At 33.9% G+C, this 23061-nt stretch overlaps 1 protein-coding gene across 1 annotated transcript; it reads right to left on the bottom strand.

Moving 5' to 3' along the window:
* Window positions 1–9363: 9363 nt before the first annotated feature.
* LOC121410287 (proteasome subunit alpha type-2-like) lies at window positions 9364–23040 on the bottom strand. The gene is made up of 5 exons (XM_041602277.1): window positions 22920–23040; window positions 16753–16962; window positions 16048–16170; window positions 14393–14612; window positions 9364–11416 (listed from the first exon to the last, which is right to left on the bottom strand). The coding sequence occupies exons 1-5, from the start codon at window positions 22955–22957 to the stop codon at window positions 11300–11302; spliced, it is 708 nt and encodes a 235-aa protein (XP_041458211.1). The 5' UTR covers window positions 22958–23040; the 3' UTR covers window positions 9364–11299.
* Window positions 23041–23061: the final 21 nt, after the last annotated feature.

Below are 23061 nucleotides of genomic sequence, written 5' to 3'. Positions count from 1 at the left end.
TAGTCATGTTAGTGCCCTTTGCCAAGAACATTCATACATTTTAAAAATAAAAATGTACATTTTACTGAATCTTTTTCAGTGAACTGGCTGAATGAAGCACAATCTCACTCAGAATGTCTGAACAGGCTTTTTCTAGTAGGATCCAAGGTTATAACCCATCCTGGCAAAATTTATGTTGAGATTCAGCCTAATAAGTTCAGAGTTCCTGTACTTTTCTTTCTTGAAAACTGTCCTCTAAAACACTTCTGAAGTTTGACAAAAAGAAATAAGAACTTTGTTTTACTATCTACAAAGTCCACTCATACATATACAACATGTACAAGTCGAGTAGGTGTCCCATATAGGCTACATGTACATCTTTGGTTTTGCAAGACTGACTTGATTTTGATTTCAATTGTTATGAGTAGATATAAAGGGTTTATTCCTCTTCTCATGATATAAAGTTGGTAAAATCTTACTCTTTTGAATTTAAAAAGTAAAACTGCCACAAACAATAAAAAATCCCAAATTTGTAGATGTTCGAATGGAAGTGATTTAAAGGACAAATCATGCACCCCAACAAAAAGCTGCTTTGAACATGTTGAATAGTAAGAGAAAATCAGACAAGCATAACACTGAAAATTTCATCAAAATCCAATCTAAAAGAAGAAAGTAGTTTTAAAATTTTTCTTAATTAAAAAAAAATAGTTGTGGTTATATGCAAATCCTTGTCGGTATGCAAATGAGGGGACCGATGACATCACTCACTTACTATTTATTTTGTATTTTATTATGTGAAATATGAAATATTTTTATGAACAAAAAAAAATCATCCCCCCTGAACATGTGGGATTACATTGTTTTAACATTTTGTCGTTCAAACAAGAGGGTCCTATTTTCTAAATTCGTAAAAATTGAAATGTTGTATAATTCAAAAAGTGAAAATACAAAAGAAATAGTGAGTGACACCATCGACTCTCTAATTTTCACATCACTGAATTGTCCATAATAACTAAGGGCCTTTTCATAAAGCTGTTCACAAGTTCTTACGCCATAAATCATCGCCAATATATATACTGTTTACCACAAGAAAGGATCACCAATCGTTCTTAAAGTCGCTCTTACGAACAGCTTTATTAAACACCCACCGGTTTGTGAAAAATAAGCGAAACTTTAAGATGTTATATTACTATTCTATTTTACAGCCAATTTTGATGTAGTTTCCAGCGTTATTCTTGTTTGATTTTTCTCTATTTTATTCAATTAAACTTTTTTTTCTTGGGTGGATATGACCTTTAAATCAATAATGATTTGAAACAAATAATCATCATAGTGATTTAAATCAGCCGATCCTGCTGAATGAACTGAATATGAAAACAATTAGCTTTGTCAACACATGCAATGTCGATGCCAAAGATGTGAAAGTTGCATATAGTTATGCCCGGGAGCTACATGTACATGCCTTGATGCTTTATTTACTAGTGCAAACTGCTTACATGGATAATTATTTTGTTTCCAAATATTAATTTGTTGGATTTGAATTGTGGAAAGTAGGTCAGATCTTTGTTGTCTGTTAAATATGTGCTTACCAGTTATATTGGCTGTATTGTATGCTATTTATATCATTTCATAGGCGGATCCAGGGTGGGCCCGAAGTGTCCGCCCCCCCCTTATATTGGCAGAACGAAAATAACAAATAACAAAAATATGTGAAATTTTCGCTCCCGCTTCGCGCTGACATTGCCTGTTCGATGAGATACATATCTTATTTCAGTTCGGACATCGAGCTTTCATTATTTTGTCTTACAAATGATTTTTTTCATAAGTGCTTTGTAAAATGTCCGTTTTATGGTGTGAATATCAACATTTTCAGCTTTCGCTGTGCGTTCGCATGATGTAATTTGTCAAGTACTGTACATATTGTCTTTGTGTATTACATTAAAGTTTCAAAATATCCCTTCTGAGGTGTCTGATTGTGAAAAAGTAGGCATAGCGCTCTGCGCTAGCATTTTTGATTGGTAGGTCCAGTATACCTGTATATTAATTCTATTACACACTACTTAAAATCCCCTTTTTATGGGATTTCATAAAACATGTAAAAACTTAGAGTCGGCTTGCGATTTGCGTTTGCATGAATTGTTAAAAATATCATCCGTGCATCCTATTCATAATACAATGTGCTTTAAAATGTCCAGTTTTCAGGCCGCAATATCAACAAGTTTCACGCTCTATATTAGATACGGAATAAAATAATAACACTTTTATGAATTCCAAATATCTAAATTGTCTGTTTTTCAGAATAGAATATCGACAAGTTTCTATGATTTTGATGTGATGAACAGTGTATATTTCAGGGGACGTGGAATGGTTTTCAAAGTGGGGGCTGATGACGAAAAAAAAATCACAATCATATATACATGTATGGTCCTTTTTACGATTATCATGATTATGTACACGGCTTTGGAACTGGGTCCCCCCCCCCTTGCTTCCGCGGCCTCTGTATTTCATGTGCAATGGCGATGTCTGAATCTCATCTCAAGAAATATGTATACAATTTATCTTTATTTGATATTAGCCATAAAACAAAACATCAACACATTCACAATAGGCTTAATGAAGACAGAAAACATTTAAGTCGAAAGAATAGAATTACATGTATAAAGAAAATGTGAAGCTAAATGTTAATGGCAGGGCAAACAAGACTTAATTTATTAAGATGTGAGAAGGAAGGAAAAGAAGAGAAAGAGACAAGGAAAGATATAAAAGAATACAGAAGAAAGAAAGAAAGAAAGGAAGGAAGGAAGGGGAAGAAATTAAGAGAGAACAAGTCATCGCTTACATAGTTTCTTATCTTAGAAAACGGTTCTGCACATTAATCAATCGGTTCCATTATAATGTAGAAATGATAAAGATACATAATTTAAACACAGGATACTTTAAGGAAGGGAAGAAGAATGAGAGAGCAAGTGAAAGAAAAACGAAAAATAAAAATAAGAAAGAAGGAAAGGAAAGAATGAAAGAGTAAAAGAGAGAGAGAAAGAGAAAAAAAATGGAAAGAGAAAGGAAGGAAAGAGTGAATGAATGAATTAATGAAAGAAAGAAATAAATAAAGAAAGAAAGAAAGAAAAAGAAAGTAAGGGGGTCACAGGAAAAGAAGAAGAGAAAAAAAGGAAAGAAAACAGAAGAGAAGAAGAGAAAAAGAAAGAAAACAGAAGAGAAGAAAGAAAGAGGAAAAGAAAAAAATCAAGAAGAATCAAAGGGAAAAAAAGAAAACGAAAAAGAAGAAAGGAAAAGAAAGAAAGGGCAATGTTTATTTTTATGTTACTTATTAGGCCCAATTACATGACGGGGGTGATCTTCTACATATTCATATTCTGTATACACGTTCCTCATAGAAGATATTTCCAAGGAGATATCACCTCTAACTCCTTGATATTTATATGTATCTACCCATGTATATATAGCCATGGACCTATATACCTGTGGAATGGCCTTATTTGTATACATTCCACAAGATAAGAAATGGTCATAACAGCTGGATCCTAATCCCTCTCTTGCCCCTACTTCCACAAATCTGCTGTCAATCATGGTATCTACTGGCAACGGAGGGTTTCAGCAAGCTCCGCCTCACATCCACGTTTCGTGGATGTGGCTCAAAGAAGTTGTAGACCCACTTCTGCAGCCTCAGTAGACCTAGTCTGCTATGCAGACTCGTTGAATCAGCTAAGGTACACACACTGCAGATGTGGGTCTACATTTGTAGACTAGGCACCATATGCCCTAGATACGCCAACGTTATAGAGTAACAGAAGATACTGCGTCCAGGACTGAACGTTATGTAACCTTATGTAAATATACCCAAGTGCGCGCCCCCAGGCTTTGAAAGTGAGGACTTTTTTTTTCACTTTTCGGATTTTCCGCTGACGAAATTGCCCTCAATTTTAGGTTAACCCCCCTTTTTTTTGCTTGTCAAATTTTCATCGGGAAGATGTGCCCTCCCCTCCTTTTGGAAATTCCTGGCTTAATTCAACTTAATCTTCAGGGGTATCTACCTTCTCATAAAATAATGTATCGTACATTTGTTAATTTCCACTTCATAAAAACAAAAACAACAATAATATTAATCAATTTAATCAAAGATTCAATACATATAGGCCTGCATGTATCAGTGGGGATCATAAAAAGCACCAATTGCTTATTGAAAATGTCCCCATACATATGCAGCAAATAAACATAAAAAGATAAAATTACACAAATTCCTGCAACCTCCAATTCGAAATAAAAAAAAGGCATAGCCAAAAAGGGGGGGGGGGAGGGAAAGAAAATAGGAAAATACACTTTAATTAAAGCTACATCAATCAGGTAAAGTAAGAAGGGGATTTTTTTTATTATATACAAATGTTTGAATTGCTTTATGTAATTACTATTCCTATAAAATGAAATGGAAGTTTGTTCCAAAAAGCATATAGAGTATAGGCCTGCGTATAGAAATAAATAAAACATAAAAATATCTAGCCCTAACTGACATTCGTGTGTGTGTTGGGGGGGGGGGTACTTTTAGACCTATTAAGAGCGATTATGGGGAATAACTAATACAGGCCTACTTTTTAGGACCGTTTGCGGTCGCGATCATTAGGATACCTCACCAATCAAAATATTACGCCAACACGAAGCGCAAGCTGGAAATTTTTGATAGGGCCTATATCCGACCTGAAAATTTCCTGACATTAATACGAAGTGCTCTTTTGTAACCATTATGAACTTCACAGATTTAGCATTATGAGATCGATGTTATCTTAAATTAAGCAATGAAATTGAGATTTATTAAACCTATAGAATACGGGACTGTCCTGTATCATTGCATGGGTATCTTTCTAAATAAATGATGGGAGCGCTCGTGCTATCTGAAAATGTTTAACATTTCATGCAGTCTAAAACCTGAAGAATTTATTAAGCATGTACGTCATAAAGAAGAAGCTTTGTATCATCCACAAAGCGAGCGCGATCGAAACGCGAAGCTTAAATATTTTTTTTTATATGCTAGCTAATAGCCCGAAATGGAACTTGGGCCACTTGGCGTATAAACACTGTTGAACATTAGAAAAATTGTAAAGAGGATATGAATCTCAATCAAATAAATGCTGCGAGCGCGAAGCGCCAGTGGGCTGAAATTCTCTGGCAATGATTAGACCTACATGTTTATAAGACCGGGAAACTCGATCTGAACACTTTTTTTGGTAATCACTTCGGAACAGGATGCGTATCTCACTGTCGGTGCAGAGAGCTCGAAAAGTCAAGTTGTTTTTAATGCATTATAAACTTGTTTAATTTTACAAAAAGGATTGGAACTCAGAGAACATGCCGAACAGGGTATCAAGCAATTGGAACAGCTCTGAGTGACCAGACAGTTTATCATTCTCAAAATATAGCATATTTCCACCGACGCATGCTTTATCCCGAAACCTATCCTAACCATTTCCCTTCTCTTTCCTTTTTTTTCTTTCCTTTTATCTACTTTTGTCTTCATTTTATTTGTTTTTGTTTTCCTCTTTCTCTTTGCTAACATACGTCAAAATAAATGTAGACATATTATAAACGGTTTTAAGAAAATCTTCTCATAATAGGTGGTTGACGTGTTTTCGTTTTAATAGCCTCCCACATTATATTTACTAAGGATTACATTTGATACCTCGACGCTGCACAAACTTGATGCTAGCTGGTAAAAGCAGATGGGCAAACACGTGCCAACCAATGCTCTTATAATGGTGTAAAGTGGCAAGTCAGTAATCGAGATTTACCGTTCACGTTTATTTCCATGATGTTCGAACCGATTATATAGTTGAACTTTATCTTCTAGAGCTCTTCTTCATTTCAAATAATGACTATTCATATTCAATCAATAGTATACAGTGCGTTTAAATAAAAAACGGGACAGATTTAAAAAGTCTATAAAATTGCCACTTCGGAATCCTTTCATATTTGTCCTGTCAAGCAAACAATTAAACTTGGTCAAGGAATCAATAACCCCTTGAAAATATGATTCAAGTTTTTAAAGGTACCATAACATAATTTGTTTCATATAATAAAATACGATTTGAATAATTACAAGTTCTCCCAATTAATAATGCAAATCTTCTTGCTTATGGGTTGACAAAAAGTCTTATTTTCTTACTTATGAAGGAAAATTCAAAGGTTAAAGAAGTTTTAATGAAAAAACTAAATAATTCAGGTTAAAAAATACATTTGTAAATGAAAGTTACAGCATAATTCGAAAAACATGACAAAGATAATGAAAAGATTAAGAGGTCTGCTGATTAGCAAGAAGTCTGACCATCAAAATTCGAATTTCTGCCATTTTGGCGCAAGCCTCTTTTTGAACCCCCGACAAAAACGTCCCGTGTTCGCTCAAGCATGAACAATTTTTTTAATGGCACTTCAAAGATAAGATTTCAGAGCATCTAGTAACATAAAAATTTCGATATCATAATTTGAAACAAATATTTTATAGACTTTTCAAAACTATCCCGTTTTTTATACGCACTGTATAGGCCTACCACTCTATCATATTTTTTAGTTTGAAACTAATGACGTCCAAATTATCATTTTGGTATCTCCATCATCATCATCATCCCCCTCCTGGGTCGGTACAATAATGTTACTGCTACCGATGATTGTGTTGCTGCTGCTAAGTAGGCCTACTCTACTATTACTCCTACTACTATTACTACTACTGCTACTACTACTACTTATACTAGGCCTATATACATGAATGATAATCACAATGATATGAAGAAAATAAAAATCATCATAGAAGATAATTTTTTTTATGGTGGTTATGACAACATTACAAATGTCATTATTTCTCACGTATGTCATTCAACATAAAAAAAAATGGTCAATGCGAATACTAATGAGCTAGTATTGCGATAATGAGCAATCCTATGGTCACACTATTGCTACAAGAAAATTGGGGTGCAGAGATGATTTTGACAGCTCAAATCTAGGAAGATTATAAACTATAGGAGATATACAAACATGAGTATGGTGGGGGTTTATTGTTAAATTTGTATTTTAGTATTCTAGTCGTTTCGAAGCAATTAAGATATGAATAAAATCAAACGAAATAAGATAAATATGACTTTCTTTCTTTTTTTCTCGAACTCCTTCTCTCCAGCTGTGTGTCACTCTCTTCCATGATATCCCACCTTACCTCTGAGAATAAATTCGCACGTCTGCATATGTGACTCAGATAGATAACTGATATATCGGACTGTATTTTGAGTAGACCTTTATTCAATTCTTGGTCGCGTTATGTATTGGTTCCCCATGCTTATAAACACGTGCTCTGAAATCCCGATAAACAGATAAAGTGAAAGTTATTGTTGAGACAACAAAGGCAGCAATATCTTTAAGATTTTATGTGGGTAGAAAAAAAAATCTTATTTGAGTTCTGATTATTGTAATCACTATGCTCATTTTGCATGATTTAGCTGTAGATCCATAAATAAATCCGCTCAGTGAATTGCTATATTTTGTTAGATATACTCCTTTTTTCAGAATCTGAACCGATGCATATAAAGAAAGATAGGTATCAATTTTTTTTCTGAAGTTTAGTTTAATAACTTCTCATGTATTTCTTTGTTTCTCAACTTGATTTTTTACAAAGCGCTTTAAAAAAATTGTAAATCAAACAAAATAATAAAAGCTCAATGTCCGAGCTGAAATATGTTTTGTATATTGAATTTAAAACTTTATATTTTAAGCTTCATAGCAGCCTATTGAGCAAGATATGTATCTCCGGGTGTATCTCATCGAACCGGCTATGCGAGCGTGAAGCGCGAGTGAAAATTGGATAAAGTGACATGAAATATATATTTTAAAATCATTTTCCAAGTCTTCCCCTGACCTTATTTTATTCACTCGTCCCCCTCCTCTTATTCTTTTTCCTCCTTTCTTTCCCCTTCTTTTTATTTTCTTCCCCCTTTTTTTTCTTTTTTTGCTCTGCCAATGGGGGTAGGGGGCTCCCCCCCGGATACGCCTATGTAGAATAATCATGTTAAACTATTTGTAATATCCTAAAGCATTTTCCAAATGTAAACATTGGTACAGATCTCGTCAAGCAAATGGCGATATAACCGTCAAAAAATCTTTCCACTCACTTGACTTTTGAAAATCATGAAAAATGATTAGCGCACAACTTGGAAATAAATGTACATGAACATGTATGTGGTTATTTTTGAGCGTATTTACTATCATTTCACAGACAACGCGATACGCAAATGCGAGGTAAACATCTTGGGCCTCGAGCCGAGGTCGTATCGTAGGTCCATGCTTGAGTGAGTCAAAGAAATCCCGGGAAGAAATCGTGTACGAAATAATCGACAAGTTTATTTTAGGATCTGAAAAGCAAATTGTTTTTTTTTAATATATTCTTTTTTTGTGTGTAGATCTAGGCCTGTTTTACAGTTGTCGGCCACGGTTGTCGGATTTGCTCTGAAAATTTTCAGGGTTGTCGGCGGCCGACAAGCGTGACGCGTGGGAGCGAGAACGTTGGATAAAGGTAGATGTTAATCATCATGAACACATGGGCTTTAGCTAGAAACATTGATTTGCAGATATCCTTTATCTCTTCAACTTTGTTTCCTTGCCCAACACACTTCAAAGAGCACCACTGCACCCCCCCCCTCACACACTAAGGCCATTGTGATGATACATGTATCTGCTTTAATATATGGAGCTGTGATTGACATTAAAAAGAACTTTAAAGAATGGCATATGCTTAATTTTCATTTTGTCAATCATTGTCAAACTTGGGAAAAGTGTTGAGAAACAATCAAATATGAAATCTAAACCTACTTTAAATGATAAAAATTAATGAAAAAATACTGGAGATGTCTGAAATAGACTTTTGTTTACATTCAGATCCAGCTGGCATGAAAAAGGTAAAGGCTGTGCTTACCTGTGGTTAAAATGTTAATTTGGGTGGCAAAGTTATTACAAAATGTTTAAATGCATGTTTTATTTCAGTTGGCTAAAAAATGTAAAAGACATGTATGAGAAATGTACTGAACGGTCAGTTTGTTTTCGCCTTTTTCCTTTGACACAGTGTCTGTGAAAATGATAATTTCTGTGCAAATTTATTTCTGCAAGCTTTACAAAAATGGATAGTGCTCACTCAAGTGTAACATTCTGTCAAAATATATACTTTCATTTGATAGATGAGACCTAAACCCAAGAATATATATTTCTTGTATATTCTTCAATTTCCAGGAATTGACTCTAAACTTTTCATTGATATGCACTGTATTAACACACATTCTGTGGACTACAAACTAAACAAAAATTGTCCTTTATTTACAGAAGATTTCAATTATACACAAAAACTTGTTGAACAAAACGTTTAATGTATGCCATCCATACGACTTCTAATCTCATGAAGAGTTGGATAATTTACAGAGGATTACAAGCTCATAAGGTACAATGTTTAAATAACGAACTGGGAATTTTCTGAGAGCACCATTGCCCTTCTTTCAATAAAAAAAAAATTAGGTACTATACATGTAATGCACAATTTCCTGTAAAAGAGAACAATGCATAAACTATGCATGGTTAATCAGCCACATCTCATAGTATCATCAGTATCTTTATTTGAATATTTGCTTAGAAAAGGAATCAATTAATAAAATCTAAACACAATAAAACATAATATTAGTTCATATGTCAGCTACTTCTCTCTTTTACAAAGAAAGAAAAGATTTACAACTGCAAGAAATGAAATAAAATTGTTAAACCACTTGGTGTTTTGATCCTGAGGTAAAAATATACGTTATGAAGTTGTGGAGATGTGGAAATTGACAAGGAATTGCATGTATATCCATTAAGAAAGGATTTTTTTTTACATTTAAACAATTACATGTATGCTGGTGATTTCTGATGCAATGTGTAACTGTGTATATTTTTTTCATTGAATTTTGTTATGTATTTTAATCAAATTACTGGGAGCTACAACTCACAAGTTTTCATTAACCTTTTCTGTAGTTTCCTTTTTTCTCTCATAGATGTCATCTTAATTCTTGTACATATTGTATATTGTTTTTTATGCTGAGAAAACGAATAAATTGAACTGACCTGATCTCTTTTTATATATAATTAACTTCACTTATATGCATGTATTCACGGCTTGTTAACAACTTTGACAAGAGATGATGCATCATAATTTCCAAATTACATGTATATGCAACAGTAATGGGAAATCACTGGTCACAGATTTTATGGGAAACTGCTATGTGTATGTCCTTTTTTCTAAGCATCTTTTTAAAAGCAACCGATGGATACTTCAACATCCCCAATCTTCATGGTGATCTCCTATTTGGATTCCCTTAGTTCAAACACATTCCAGATCTCCATGGTGCTTGTGTGTGATAGCAACATCAAATCAGGATAAATAATGCTGCTAATATTAATCCAGGATAACATTGTGGTAGTATATCAATACCCCAAACTGAATGGTTCAGACTGATATCAGACTGCACCAAGATTCACAGAAGTGACTGCTAAACAAATAAACATAATATTGTGGCTGAAAAAAAGGAAAAAATATCATTTCACAACTCTTGTGGAACAAGACAAAGATATTTCCAGGAATCACAAATTAGCCATTATCATACATTAGAACCGACAATATACAATAAGAAAGGGTAATCTTTCTTTTTAATTACATTTTATGCAAATACAATGTACAACTTATCATATCTTGCTACCTAACCACTGCCTATCTTTTTGAGATACCTCGGTATACACATGTCTGTCTATCATATCATCAGGGGAGGGGGAGGGGGGGGGGGGCTCAAGGCAATCAAGTTTCATGTTTGACATAAAAAACAAGAAATTTCCCATTCTAATTCATATACAATGAGTATCTGGCATCACAGTGACTGATAAAAGATTTTTTTTAAGAGCTAAGGTTTGAGAAAAATCTGTACTGATACTGACTGTTGCACACTAACTTAACTTGCTCCTGTATCATAATAATGGCACTCTGATTTAATTTTGCTATATCTTTATGATCATTTGATTAATCCCATTTTTATGGTTGCAATCAATATATGACTCTAAAAAAATAATTAAAAAAATGAATCAGTTCCCCAGCGTTGTTTTTTTTTTAAAGGTAGGGCACAAAGTGAAAATGATCACTCATAAGTCATATTCATTATTCAATCATTCCATACATGAAATATAAAACAAAGAGTTCCATGAAAAGGTATCCAAATAGAAAGGGCACATGTGGCAGGTAGGAAGATATGAAAATATTGATGAAATGTTATGCTATTGATGCAAGATAATCCTTTACTTCTGCAGGAGCAAGCCTTCTGAATCCTGTCTCATTACATATTCCTATGTCGATGTTGTCCTCGTTCATTTGACCTTCAAAGCTTTCCTATAGAAGATAACAAGAAAAGGATGATGGGCATTAAAGCTTAGCTGCTGTAGAGTACCGAACTGTGATATCACCAATTTTCACTTTATGCATTTCAGCATTTTTTATACCATAGTTTTGGTAGAGCATGATGAAAAACCCCCACAACCAAAATATGATGGGAATTGGTCCGTGGCCCCCCCCAAGATATGACCTCATGAATACATAATTCGCCCCATTGAAGTCAATCAGTCAGTCGGCAAGCCCCTGTGTTAATGAGCAAATGGGCAAGATTTATCCAAGTCCTCTCGTGGCTGAATTCATGTCCCTGCAAAATCTCGTGAATTGTGAGACTTTCTTTCTCAAAGAATTTAACCACTTTCTCCTGGAGTAAAATTGATTATTTTTGTACCATTGAGAAGAGTAAATGTTACTTTTTCATATTGGTTATTTCTTTTGAATAAAATATTTTGATAAATAAGTGAATTTTTACCAGAAAAGATGCATCAAACAGAATTTTCTTCCTCTGTTTTCACTTGCAAATTGTGCAACATTTTGTGTTTCAGGTACCAACATTATTTATATCATCAGAAAGCTCAAACTCTATACTTTCTTACAATGTCACTCTTGATATGTGGCATCTTTTAGATGGGTCAGCAGCCAGCTTTTTCCATCAAGATGCAAGACGAGATTTCTAAAATTTCTGAGTAACATAAAATCCAGAGTTCTGATTGGCTGAATAATGTTTTCACAACAGGCGCGGGTTATTTGAAGAGATTACCACATGGTGAGTGTGACCTTGCAGAGGCCCAGTGTGGGGAACATTGGAATTAGCGTGGGTGTGTGGTCTCTGTGACCAATCAGAGTGCAGTATTCTTGTTTTTGAGCTGCTAAATGTACTTGGCCTATGAAAAGCTGGCTGCTGACCCATCTAAGATACATCTTCTTATACAAATTATATCATATTAAAGCGTAGATCTTCAGCTTTATTATGATCTAAAAATCATTTGTGCTCAAACAGAAATCAAGTGTGAAAACAACATTTGTTGCATGAAAAAAATCATTTTGTTTCATGTTTTATATCAAAAGTTTTCTCTATATTACAATATTTTTTGAAAATTCTAAACACATGACCTGAAAGAATGATTCTTCTTCTTTACAAAGATACCAAAAACATGAAATTTGGTTAATATTTAGAGCAGCAATGGCAGAATAAAAAGAGGTGTTTTGCTTCGCACCAAGCTCATTAATAATGCAAAAACCCTATAGTCATGAATATCACTTGGATAAAAGAAGCTACTTTTTCAGGGCTTGCCGACTGACTGCAATGTATATATTATCAGCCTGGTTCTAAATGTAAGGAACCAGGCCAATAATACATTGACTTCAATGGCTTCCCAGGCCCCCCCCCCCTTGAGATCTCGACTGCCGACCATGTGATCGAGCCGAAAATTGGCACGCAGGTTGTCTGGGACATAATCTACAAAATTGTGTAGTAATTAATTTAATGCAAATTGCTATTAAGTGATTATGCTAATTCTTGTGTAATTAGTAGGCCTATGTAAAATCATACTTTTTTCCTTAAAGGGGAATGAAACCTTTGGAACAAATAGGCTTGTGTAGAAACAGAAATATCAAAGAATAAGAATAAAGAAAGTTTGAGAAAAATCAGGCAAATAATGAGAAAGTTATGAGCATTTTAATATTGCAATCACTAATGCTATGGAGATCCTCCCATTGGCAATGCAACAAGGATGTGTGATGTCACTGATGAACAACTTTCCCTTTGGTGGACTATAAAATACCCTCAAAATGTCTCTTTTTGCTTTTTCTTATGATGATACAAACTCTCTATCCATGATGTATTCTTAAAAAATATGTATTACATGCCCTCATGTAGAAAGAACACATGATCTATGGATAGATGTGATAAAAGAGGCAATTCAAGTGAAATATATACTAAAGTAATGGGGAGAGTTGTTCACAAGTGACATCACACATCTTTGTCGCATTGCCAATTTGCTATCTCCATAGCATTAGTGATCGCAATATTCAAATGCTCATAACTTTCTCGTTATTTGTCCGATTTTTCTCAAACTTTTGTTGATCTGTTTCTTTGATTTTTCTGTTTTCACACAAGCTATCTTTTTCCAATGGTTTCATTCTCCTTTAACTTCCTAAATAAATCTCTAAATGTTCTAATATTTGGTAAAGAAACTCTTTGTAGTGTCCTTAGCAAGTGTATATGACAAAAAATTGCTACATCAGATCAATTTCTTATGTATTTCTTTGGGTTTTTTTTTTTTTATCTCTTGTTCTTCATTGTTTTTTCAATGAAATTTGTTGAGGACTCTTCTAAGATCATAAACAGCAAAAAATAAAACATTTAGTCCAGCAAAACTAAAAATAATCATACATTTAAGATTTTTGGTTGAAAACACAATTTGCAATGACTTTGTACACAAAATCATATTCTTGAGCAATTTTTGGTCTGACATGCACTTACATAATGTTGCATAATTTTGGAACCGTGTACCCGGGTGACGCAAAATTGGTCTCAAAATTTGCGCAAGATTTAAAAGTAAAAATTAAGCGAGCGGCACAGTAATAAAAAACATTTGCGCAACAAAACTATTGCACATATTGTTGAGGGTAGCCTCCGAGGCCCCCCCCCCCATGGCCTGGATAGGGCTAAAAAAGTGAGATAGAAATGAAGGAACAATGTATAGCCATCCATATCAAAAAAGTATTGCAACTAGAAAAACATGTTAAATTGATCAATGCATCAGGTATTTTGTCTCTCAACTACATGTAAGAATATTCATAACTATTTATAACCAAGCTTGATAAATTACTCTCCCTGATGGGCACAAAATCTCGCTTTACGAACTCATTTTCAATTGCACAGCAAAAATTTTTATTTTTCCAGTTTGAAAGACCATATCAATATGTTGAACACCTGTTTCAAGCCTAAATAATTATTTATTAATAAACTACCTTAAGTGTGAGAATGGCTGTGTGGACTGCATCTTCAAGCTCCATGTCTTCATTGTAACGCTTCTCTAGAAATGTCTTTCCACTGACATGATTCTTGCCCATGGCTGTAGCCTTCCAAGGGAAGTATGCCCCTGAGGGATCACACTGGAATAGGTATGGTCTGGCTTCATCAGCATCCCAACCAGCAACAAGTAAAGAAACACCAAAAGGACGTACACCACTGTAAGAGGAATAAAAGACATCATATCATGACAAACCTGATCTGATGTGCTGGAAAGGAATGCATGTAAGTCCTATTTTGTCATTAAATGTTGACATATATTTCATATAAAGATATACATGTATATGTGTATATATTCATTTCTTGTTGTTGAATCTGCAAATTTCCACCCTTACAGACAGACCAAATACATCGTTTCATATGGGATGTCATATGGGTAGTTGTCATTCAATGACAATTTCGGTTGAATCTTTGGTTTTAATTAGTCGAGAGGCCCTCATCATTCTACAGTAACTGCATATAAAGACAACTTTTCAGTGCTGATGCCTTCATGAAACAATGCCGAAACTCATTCCTACAATGTATAATGACATCACCACATCATCATAACAAGCTAGAAGGGGTTAAACAGAATTAAGTTGTACATGTACACCAGTTAAACATGTGTGTAGTCTTTCATGAGCTGGTCATCTTCTAACAAAGCCAACATAGTAAAAGCATTGTCAAACTTATGGGAACAGATAGTATTTATAAGTGAAAGTATACCTATATGAAAATGTCATTTTATTGACAGAATGTGCTGCTGAACAATATATTACATCTGTAGTTAGAATACCACTTCTCTCTTGTATTATACTAGTATTCTTTGGAGGATCAAATATGCATGGAATTGGAAAAAACATACAGATACAGGTCAGATAGAAATATAGATATATACATATTCTGGTAATGACTACATTTAAAGCTTGTGTATAGTTTTGGTAAATCCACCAAAATGCACCTTTCACTATTCCAATTCATTGCTAGCTAATATAAATGGATATGCCCTATAACAGTTATGATGTGGAGGATATGAAATGAAAATGTGTTTTACAGGATAAATTTTGCGATTTTACATGAAAATCTAACTTGATCGGGTCACCCGATCAAATTAGAATATCTGTATGTTTTTGTCTTTCAATTAAATCCTATTCCAAATCATGGAATGGGCTGAAACTTTCAAGATATTTCTTTGTCTGTAACCTTTGGATATCTAATCACTAAATTTATAAGATAAGTGCTTGAATGCCCATTTTTTAATTTAAAACAAGCATCGCCGAGAGAGGGCGCTATATATCCAAGATTTGAATATTTGAAAATTTCTCAGAGAAGTGCATTTGGAAAAATATCTAACGGTCTCTACGCTTTAGTAAGACTGTCACATTAGATGATATTCGATTATCAATCACATAATTGACCCTTTACCAAAGCTATACACAGGCTTTAAACAATTTCAAGAGGTCTCACAATTCCAAATGATGTATGTACATATATGCATGTATATATAATTATGCAGGTTCATTTAGTGAAATAATTTCAGATGTCTACCTTTTCAAGAATAATAAATATTAGTGGAGTGTTCAGTGTTGCAACCACTCTCTTTGAGCATCCTTACCCTTTCTGAGTGTATTCCTGCATGACAGATGCTACTCTTTGGACGAGCTGACATGTAGGGATTTGCTCTTGATACTGTAAGAAATAATTCTGAGCTAGTTTTCTTGCTTGTCTCACCATCAGCCTGTTTCATTTTAAACAAAAGATGAACAAATACATTATTCCTTACCACATAAATAACTATCATATTTCCATCAAATACATAAGTCCAGCAATTAAAAGGGTTATCAGAGTTTGGCATTCTTTATCTGTTAAAATGATGTGAAAAAACCCCCACTAAACAGGAAGAATAAGACTCCCTGTGCAATAAATCTATTAATATGTATTAATGAGATAACAATGACTATGTAGTAAATCATGTGTGAATAAAAGTATGTTTCTTCATGACAAAAGAACTAACCAGCAATGTAGATCTTTTCTAAAATTGTAAATCTCATGATATAAAATGAAGAAAAAAGAAAAGTCACTGCCAGAGATTTATATTGGATGACATTCAAATCTTCACTCCCCATTAGACTACCCTCTACACAGTGGAAAAAGATATGAGATCTAAACTTAAATAAGTGTGTTTTCATATGAATGTATTGATGTTATGAATACATTCCATACAGTATGATGTTTATCTCTAACAGGTATTATGGAGAGCATGTTTTTTTCCTTCTATATAACGTTACAAGTAGATCACATCAGTACTTGACAAACTTACCTGTAGTCTGGTCCCATGCCGCTGTATACCATACCAAGGTTCTTTGTGATGACTTCTACCTTATGAACACTCTGTTCCTCATAAAGGACAGATTTGTGCTTCTTCTCTGTTGCTATGACAACACCATTTGATGCTTTGATACCAACAGATGGAGCACCAGCAGCAACAGCATTTAGTGCATATTCAATCTGAACCAGTTTGCCTGAAGGGCTGAATAATCAACAGAAAGTTGAGGGAGGGGGAAGGAAAACAATAACAAGTTTCAGTTTTAATTCATTTGGCCCTAACCTTTTTGACAATTGTTTATGTGCTTTGTATTTAATGCAGAGCTGCCAACCTGAACAAGAACATTTTAGTATTTCTAAAGCTGAAAATCAGTATTTTGGCGAGGAAATCAGTATTTTCAAAGAAATACCATAGGACAACACATAAAACTGAAACTTGAGAAATCAGTATTTTGCATGAAACCATCAGTATTTTTCTCATTTTTCAGTACTAAATACTGAAAATCCGTACTACTTTGCAGCTCTGCTAATGTCAGCTCCAACTCTTAAGGTGGATGTATATAAGTATGTAGATTTTGACAGGCTTATTTGAAACTAGTCATTTATTGATATCTCAACAGATAGAATTAAATAGAGCACTCTAGGGGCATAGGGATCTCAATAAGTTTGAGAAAAATTAGTAAGAATTTAAAGCACCATTGTACAAAATCCATATAAAAAACTTCATATACATGTATAATATCTAAACTGCAACAAGTAGAGCGCTTCTGGCAGTCTCACCTGCACCAAGCGATTCAATATAGCAGCAGTGCTGACTTTGAAAACTATTATAAAATAATTATTTACAAAAAACACCATTCATATAATGACATAATACTATGTTCCTTGACAATAAATGACATTCGACCTTGATCATGTGACCTAAGACTTGACAGTGATGTACTTGAGTACCCCTATATCCATATTTTATACACTACATGTATATCTATAAACTTTGAAAGTTATGACAGCAATCTAATAATTACCTCCAAAATGGCCACAGTTCAATAACCTTAAATGATCTTTGAATTTAGTGATGTGACTTGAAACCATGGTTGTAATAATTTTTTTTTTTTTTTTTTTTTTTTGTTTAAAACATTTTAAAACAGTTTTAAATCGTTTAATTTTTTTTCCCCAAGGAATGATGAAATTTTCTGTATATTAATGAAACAGCAGTGCACACTTAATACAGTACAATTTAAGCTATTGATGTTTTAAATAAATTTTTGGAGTAAGTAAGATATATCTACAATTTTTGTAACTGAATTTCCAATTGGAATTGAATGCAAACTAGAATTTTAATTCGTCATGAGGACGAATTAGGTGATCTGTTTCTGATTTTATGAACACGAAGATAATCAGCATGTTTATTGAGATAAATATGATCATCAGCATGAAAACTGAACTTTTCTTATGAAAAGAATATGTTGAATACTCTTGAAAAAGAGGGAAATGAGAATATGTGAAATACATGTAGGTGTAGGCGATACACATTGTACATGTTATAGGCTTATTAAAAACGATTTTAATCTACTTAATTGTGCGATATTTGAACTTATATACCTTGTACTGGTGATTAAGGAACATTTGCAAAATGTTGAAAAGAAAAAAAAAGAAAAACAATTTATGTCCACTTTTGGGTTCGAACCGGGGACCCTAAGGACGCAAGTCTGATGTCTTACCCATTGAGCTACACGCTTCCCATAGACTTAACACATAAGCAAAACGAGAAGATCTGAAATCCAATTTTGCAAGTGAAATACGGGCATGATCCAGGCATCTGATCGGAAAATGGAGACCACACATGCGATAGCTTACAATCTCAGCTACAACATACTCAAAGCTCAGAGAAAACCAATAAACAGAAAAGGAGATATGGCTCGCGAAATAGAGGAATGTAAAATCCAGTTTTGAGAAAAAGTCATTTCCCATAGAGATTGCACATAAAATGAGCGAAAATGACATGCCTCTATAACTTGCCATTTTTCAGGATGATCCATTCCTTTAAAAGTGAATGAAGCCATCAAATTAAGAAGAGCATGTTCTCAGCTACAACATATTGAAAACTGAACGAAAATTGACAAATATTTACAGAGTTAGAGTCAAATTTGCATAATTATGATGACGTCATAAGTAGCAAAATGGGAATTTTGAGTTCCGATGCCATTTTGATGACGTCATGATAAAATTTCGGGTCAAATGTGACATGAAATCACATCTCCCATCCATACTCTATTCGAATATGAAAAAAAAAATGGGGGTCAACGGACTACCTTAAGAGCTATAATGAATTTTGTAAAGGCATGTTTTTGCACATATATTGTCTATGGTTAGTGCGCGCGCGCCCGCGTGCTGTAAACTTTGATGGAGGCTAATTCCTTTATTACTTGTCGTAGAAGGTTGATCAAGGTATCAAATTGTTCAGAATTATATTATCGGTGCATTGATATGAAAAAAAAGGCGATCCTATGTTTTATAGTGCCGTTACGCGCGCGTAACCGTGCGCACGCGCACATTTTTGAAATGCTTAAAATCACATGAAACATACTCTACTTTGGTCAAAAAGCGATTTTGATCATTTTGAAATTTTTGACGCGTGCGTATGCGCACGTCGTGACCTTTACATGACCTTTGATGACATGGACAGTTGACCCTTGACCTGAAGTTTATGTGATGTAAATATGGTTAATTTTTGATAATTGATAATGAAGATACGATTTATAATGTGATTTTACAAAATGGCGTCTAGATGACGTCATGATGACCTTTTGACCTTGAACTTGTTTCGTTCACATGACATAATAAGTCCCCATATCTGATGATATTTTGAAGATAATTGATGATGTAGATTTGGAGATTTTATGGTAACAAGAAAAGGGTGGAAAAATAAAAATTAAGAAATAAAATACTAATTTCCATACAGTTTTAATTTATTTATCGTTAGTAATGTGGGAATAATTTTTGTATTCACCAGAGCGCTCAAAAACTTGAATTTTGGGCATATTTTTGTGTACGACCTCTATTGGTGGAAAGTAATATGGCAAGAAAATTTTCATTTTTTGATCTCTATTTTTAATTAAGAAAAAATGATATAAAGAATCAAATTTAAATAAGAGCCAAGCAGTATGAATTAACAGGTCTAATGGAAACTGTCAGTGTAAAAAAATCAAGCATTTGCCCCAAAGAAAAAGAGAAAATAAGCCAAACATTGCCACCCTTATTTTGTCACACATGGAGATATAACTGAGAACAAGGTTATATTATAACCTTGTTCATTGAATGAGTGGGGGTGAGAAGGATTCACACAATCTAAGAAAATGACATAAGCTACAGACTATGGGCTTTCAAAGCTTAATTTTCATTTCATCAATATGCTTTATTTCATTTTAATCAACTATAACAATTTTATTACATGAAATACTAGTTTGAGTTTGAATCTATAAATAAAGCCCTTGACCTGGTTATCCCTTTAACTGAGGAATTCTGATCAAAATGTTTTTTTATGTTTGCTTTAACTTTTTTTAAATACTTCTTATGTACAATTTTCTGGTTAGTTTTTGTTTTGTTTTTTTAATGGAAATTATTGTTAATAATTTTCTAATCATGTACAAATATTGATAAAGACACAAATAATGGCGAAAAAAAATACATGTAATCACATTATTGAGCAATTTGGGGTCTGACATGCACATGTGTAATATCATTATTAAGCCTGGGTTGAAATTTATTTTAGAATCGGTTTTTGATCGATGTCATCGAAAGTTGCAGATTTTACAAATTCAATACATCCAGGCCTGGTACATCGAAAAAATAAAACTCTAGATCAAATACGCTGGCCGGCCGTTTCTTTTGGATCACACAATCACCAAAATAAACAGTAACATCTAATTTAACTACTACTTACTTGATTAATATTCCCCCCAAATGAAACCGATTGTATAATTATGATGCCTATTCACCATTCATTTGAAGTTTATTTTGATCAGTTCGAGTCTTACTCATCTGCTCGTACTGATATAATTTATGCACGATGAATTCATGAATGGAATTCATCGCCATCGATCGCAAATGCGCAGTACTGCGCTTTAATCGAATCAGAAAACTGACGCGATCAACGTAACCTTGCCTTGGTACATGTAGACAACAATCGTAATATTTTAACAATAATTTGCGTATGACTATGATAATCATTAATAAGAATTCAGAGCTTGATGTGAAACATGTGTATTTCATTTCGATTTTTTATGACGGACCCCGCATGTGAAAATCAAAACATGTGCAAAAAAAAAATTGGCCACCAGTCACCACTCAATATCGGCGGGTTTCCGACACATCCTGGCGAAAATGCTGGTGAACACAGCTCAGACACGAGAAGAGAGGTGACTTTAATATTTCCCAATAAGGCCCAGTTAAGCCTAAAATATTTCTGATTACCAATCAATTCAACGAAAGAAGAAAATTCAACAAAATCGAGCACGTTTCATGTTTGTCATCATCCCAGCTTTGTATGGTAGGGGGTCCTAAAGCTACGCACCACTCATCGCGCATGCAGTTTTTAATTGCAAATGCGCACTTTGTGTGGAATTGTGACTGCAGAGTGCAGTGACGAACGATTCCTATTCAATTTTTTCTACAGAGGCTGCAATAAATCTCTAAATGCAGAGAACACCTAGTCTTGAGGACGCAATGATGATGATTTTTTTAAATATGTCATTATTTCTTCATCATTGACGTCTTGACACTCTCTCCATAGTGCCTTCAGCGAACGACCAAAACAAAGATGGATTCCCCCCCAAAATCCATCCTTTTAAACCGAATTAAAGAGCAATCATTTAATTTTATTAATTCTTACACCTTCCTACGCCTAATGCGTAGGAAGGTTTTAAATATTACTATTTAAAAATGTAAAAAAATGAAGATTTCTTACCTAACTGATGCCGCGTAGACCTCTCGTTCCACATGTAAACAACGGAAATACAATAGCGTCGACCCTTGAACCGCTTATGTATGACGTACTTCCGGAAAGCAATGCCGTCTTAACGAACAATTTAGAGATAAAAAATCTTATTTAACAAATATTAAAATTTATTTTGTGATCATAAATAATTCATATCAATATATATAAATTATTTATGATCACAAAATAAATTTTAATATTTGTTATATAAGATTTTTTATCTCTAAATTGTTCGTTAAGACGGCATTGCTTTCCGGAAGTACGTCATACATAAGCGGTTCAAGGGTCAACGCTATTGTATTTCCGTTGTTTACATGTGGAACGAGAGGTCTACGCGGCATCAGTTAGGTAAGAAATCTTCATTTTTTTACATTTTTAAATAGTAATATTTAAAACCTTCCTACGCATTAGGCGTAGGAAGGTGTAAGAATTAATAAAATTAAATGATTGCTCTTTAATTCGGTTTAAAAGGATGGATTTTTTGGGGGAATCCATCTTTGTTTTGGTCGTTCGCTGAAGGCACTATGGAGAGAGTGTCAAGACGTCAATGATGAAGAAATAATGACATATTTAAAAAAATCATCATCATTGCGTCCTCAAGACTAGAGAACACCCACAACTGTTTTGAATTTTTGAGCTATATTCTCTTTAATTTCATATTATCCTATAATAGTATGAACATATTTTAGAAATTGAGGCACAGGAAATTCTATTTTTCTGCATGATAAATCGAGTGCCTAGCTTTAGGACCCCTTAGAAGTTCTAACATCGGGCGGCGAATTCAAGAGGTGTTCGGAAAACACGGCGGGATTTTCGTATTACTCAGTAATAGTATTAGTGAGTTTTGTGATATTTTGTTCTTGCTTAATGATCTTTAGCATATTTGCCACAAGTTAGCGACAGATAATTTGTTCAAATATTAAAATTGGCATAGTTTCTATCGTTTGTAAACAAAGTGCGTAGCTTTACTATCCCCCCATCATAAATTACAAGTTGTGTGGCCATTACTAACACATTTCTAAGCATGTGGGACAGAAAAGAAAAAAGGACGACCGGCATGACTTGCATTCTAGTACATTAATTTCATTCACGTCTCTTAAACGCATCAGACACCAAAATTGTTTCACCAAAAGACTTGAACTTCAAAATATCAGATATATCATTACCTAAACGTAGTCAGTGAAAAACTATACTGCTCTGTCATTTTCAAGGAGAAATTTACCGAAATGCTTTACCAAAATGTTCAGTCCATCCGTCCTCAAAACATAAACTGTTTGAAACTATGAGGGCGCTAAACACAAGTAAAAA

The sequence above is a fragment of the Lytechinus variegatus genome, chromosome 3 (genome assembly GCF_018143015.1).
Source record: "Lytechinus variegatus isolate NC3 chromosome 3, Lvar_3.0, whole genome shotgun sequence".
NCBI lineage: Eukaryota > Metazoa > Echinodermata > Echinoidea > Temnopleuroida > Toxopneustidae > Lytechinus > Lytechinus variegatus.
This window is presented reverse-complemented; position numbering and strand designations above follow the sequence as displayed.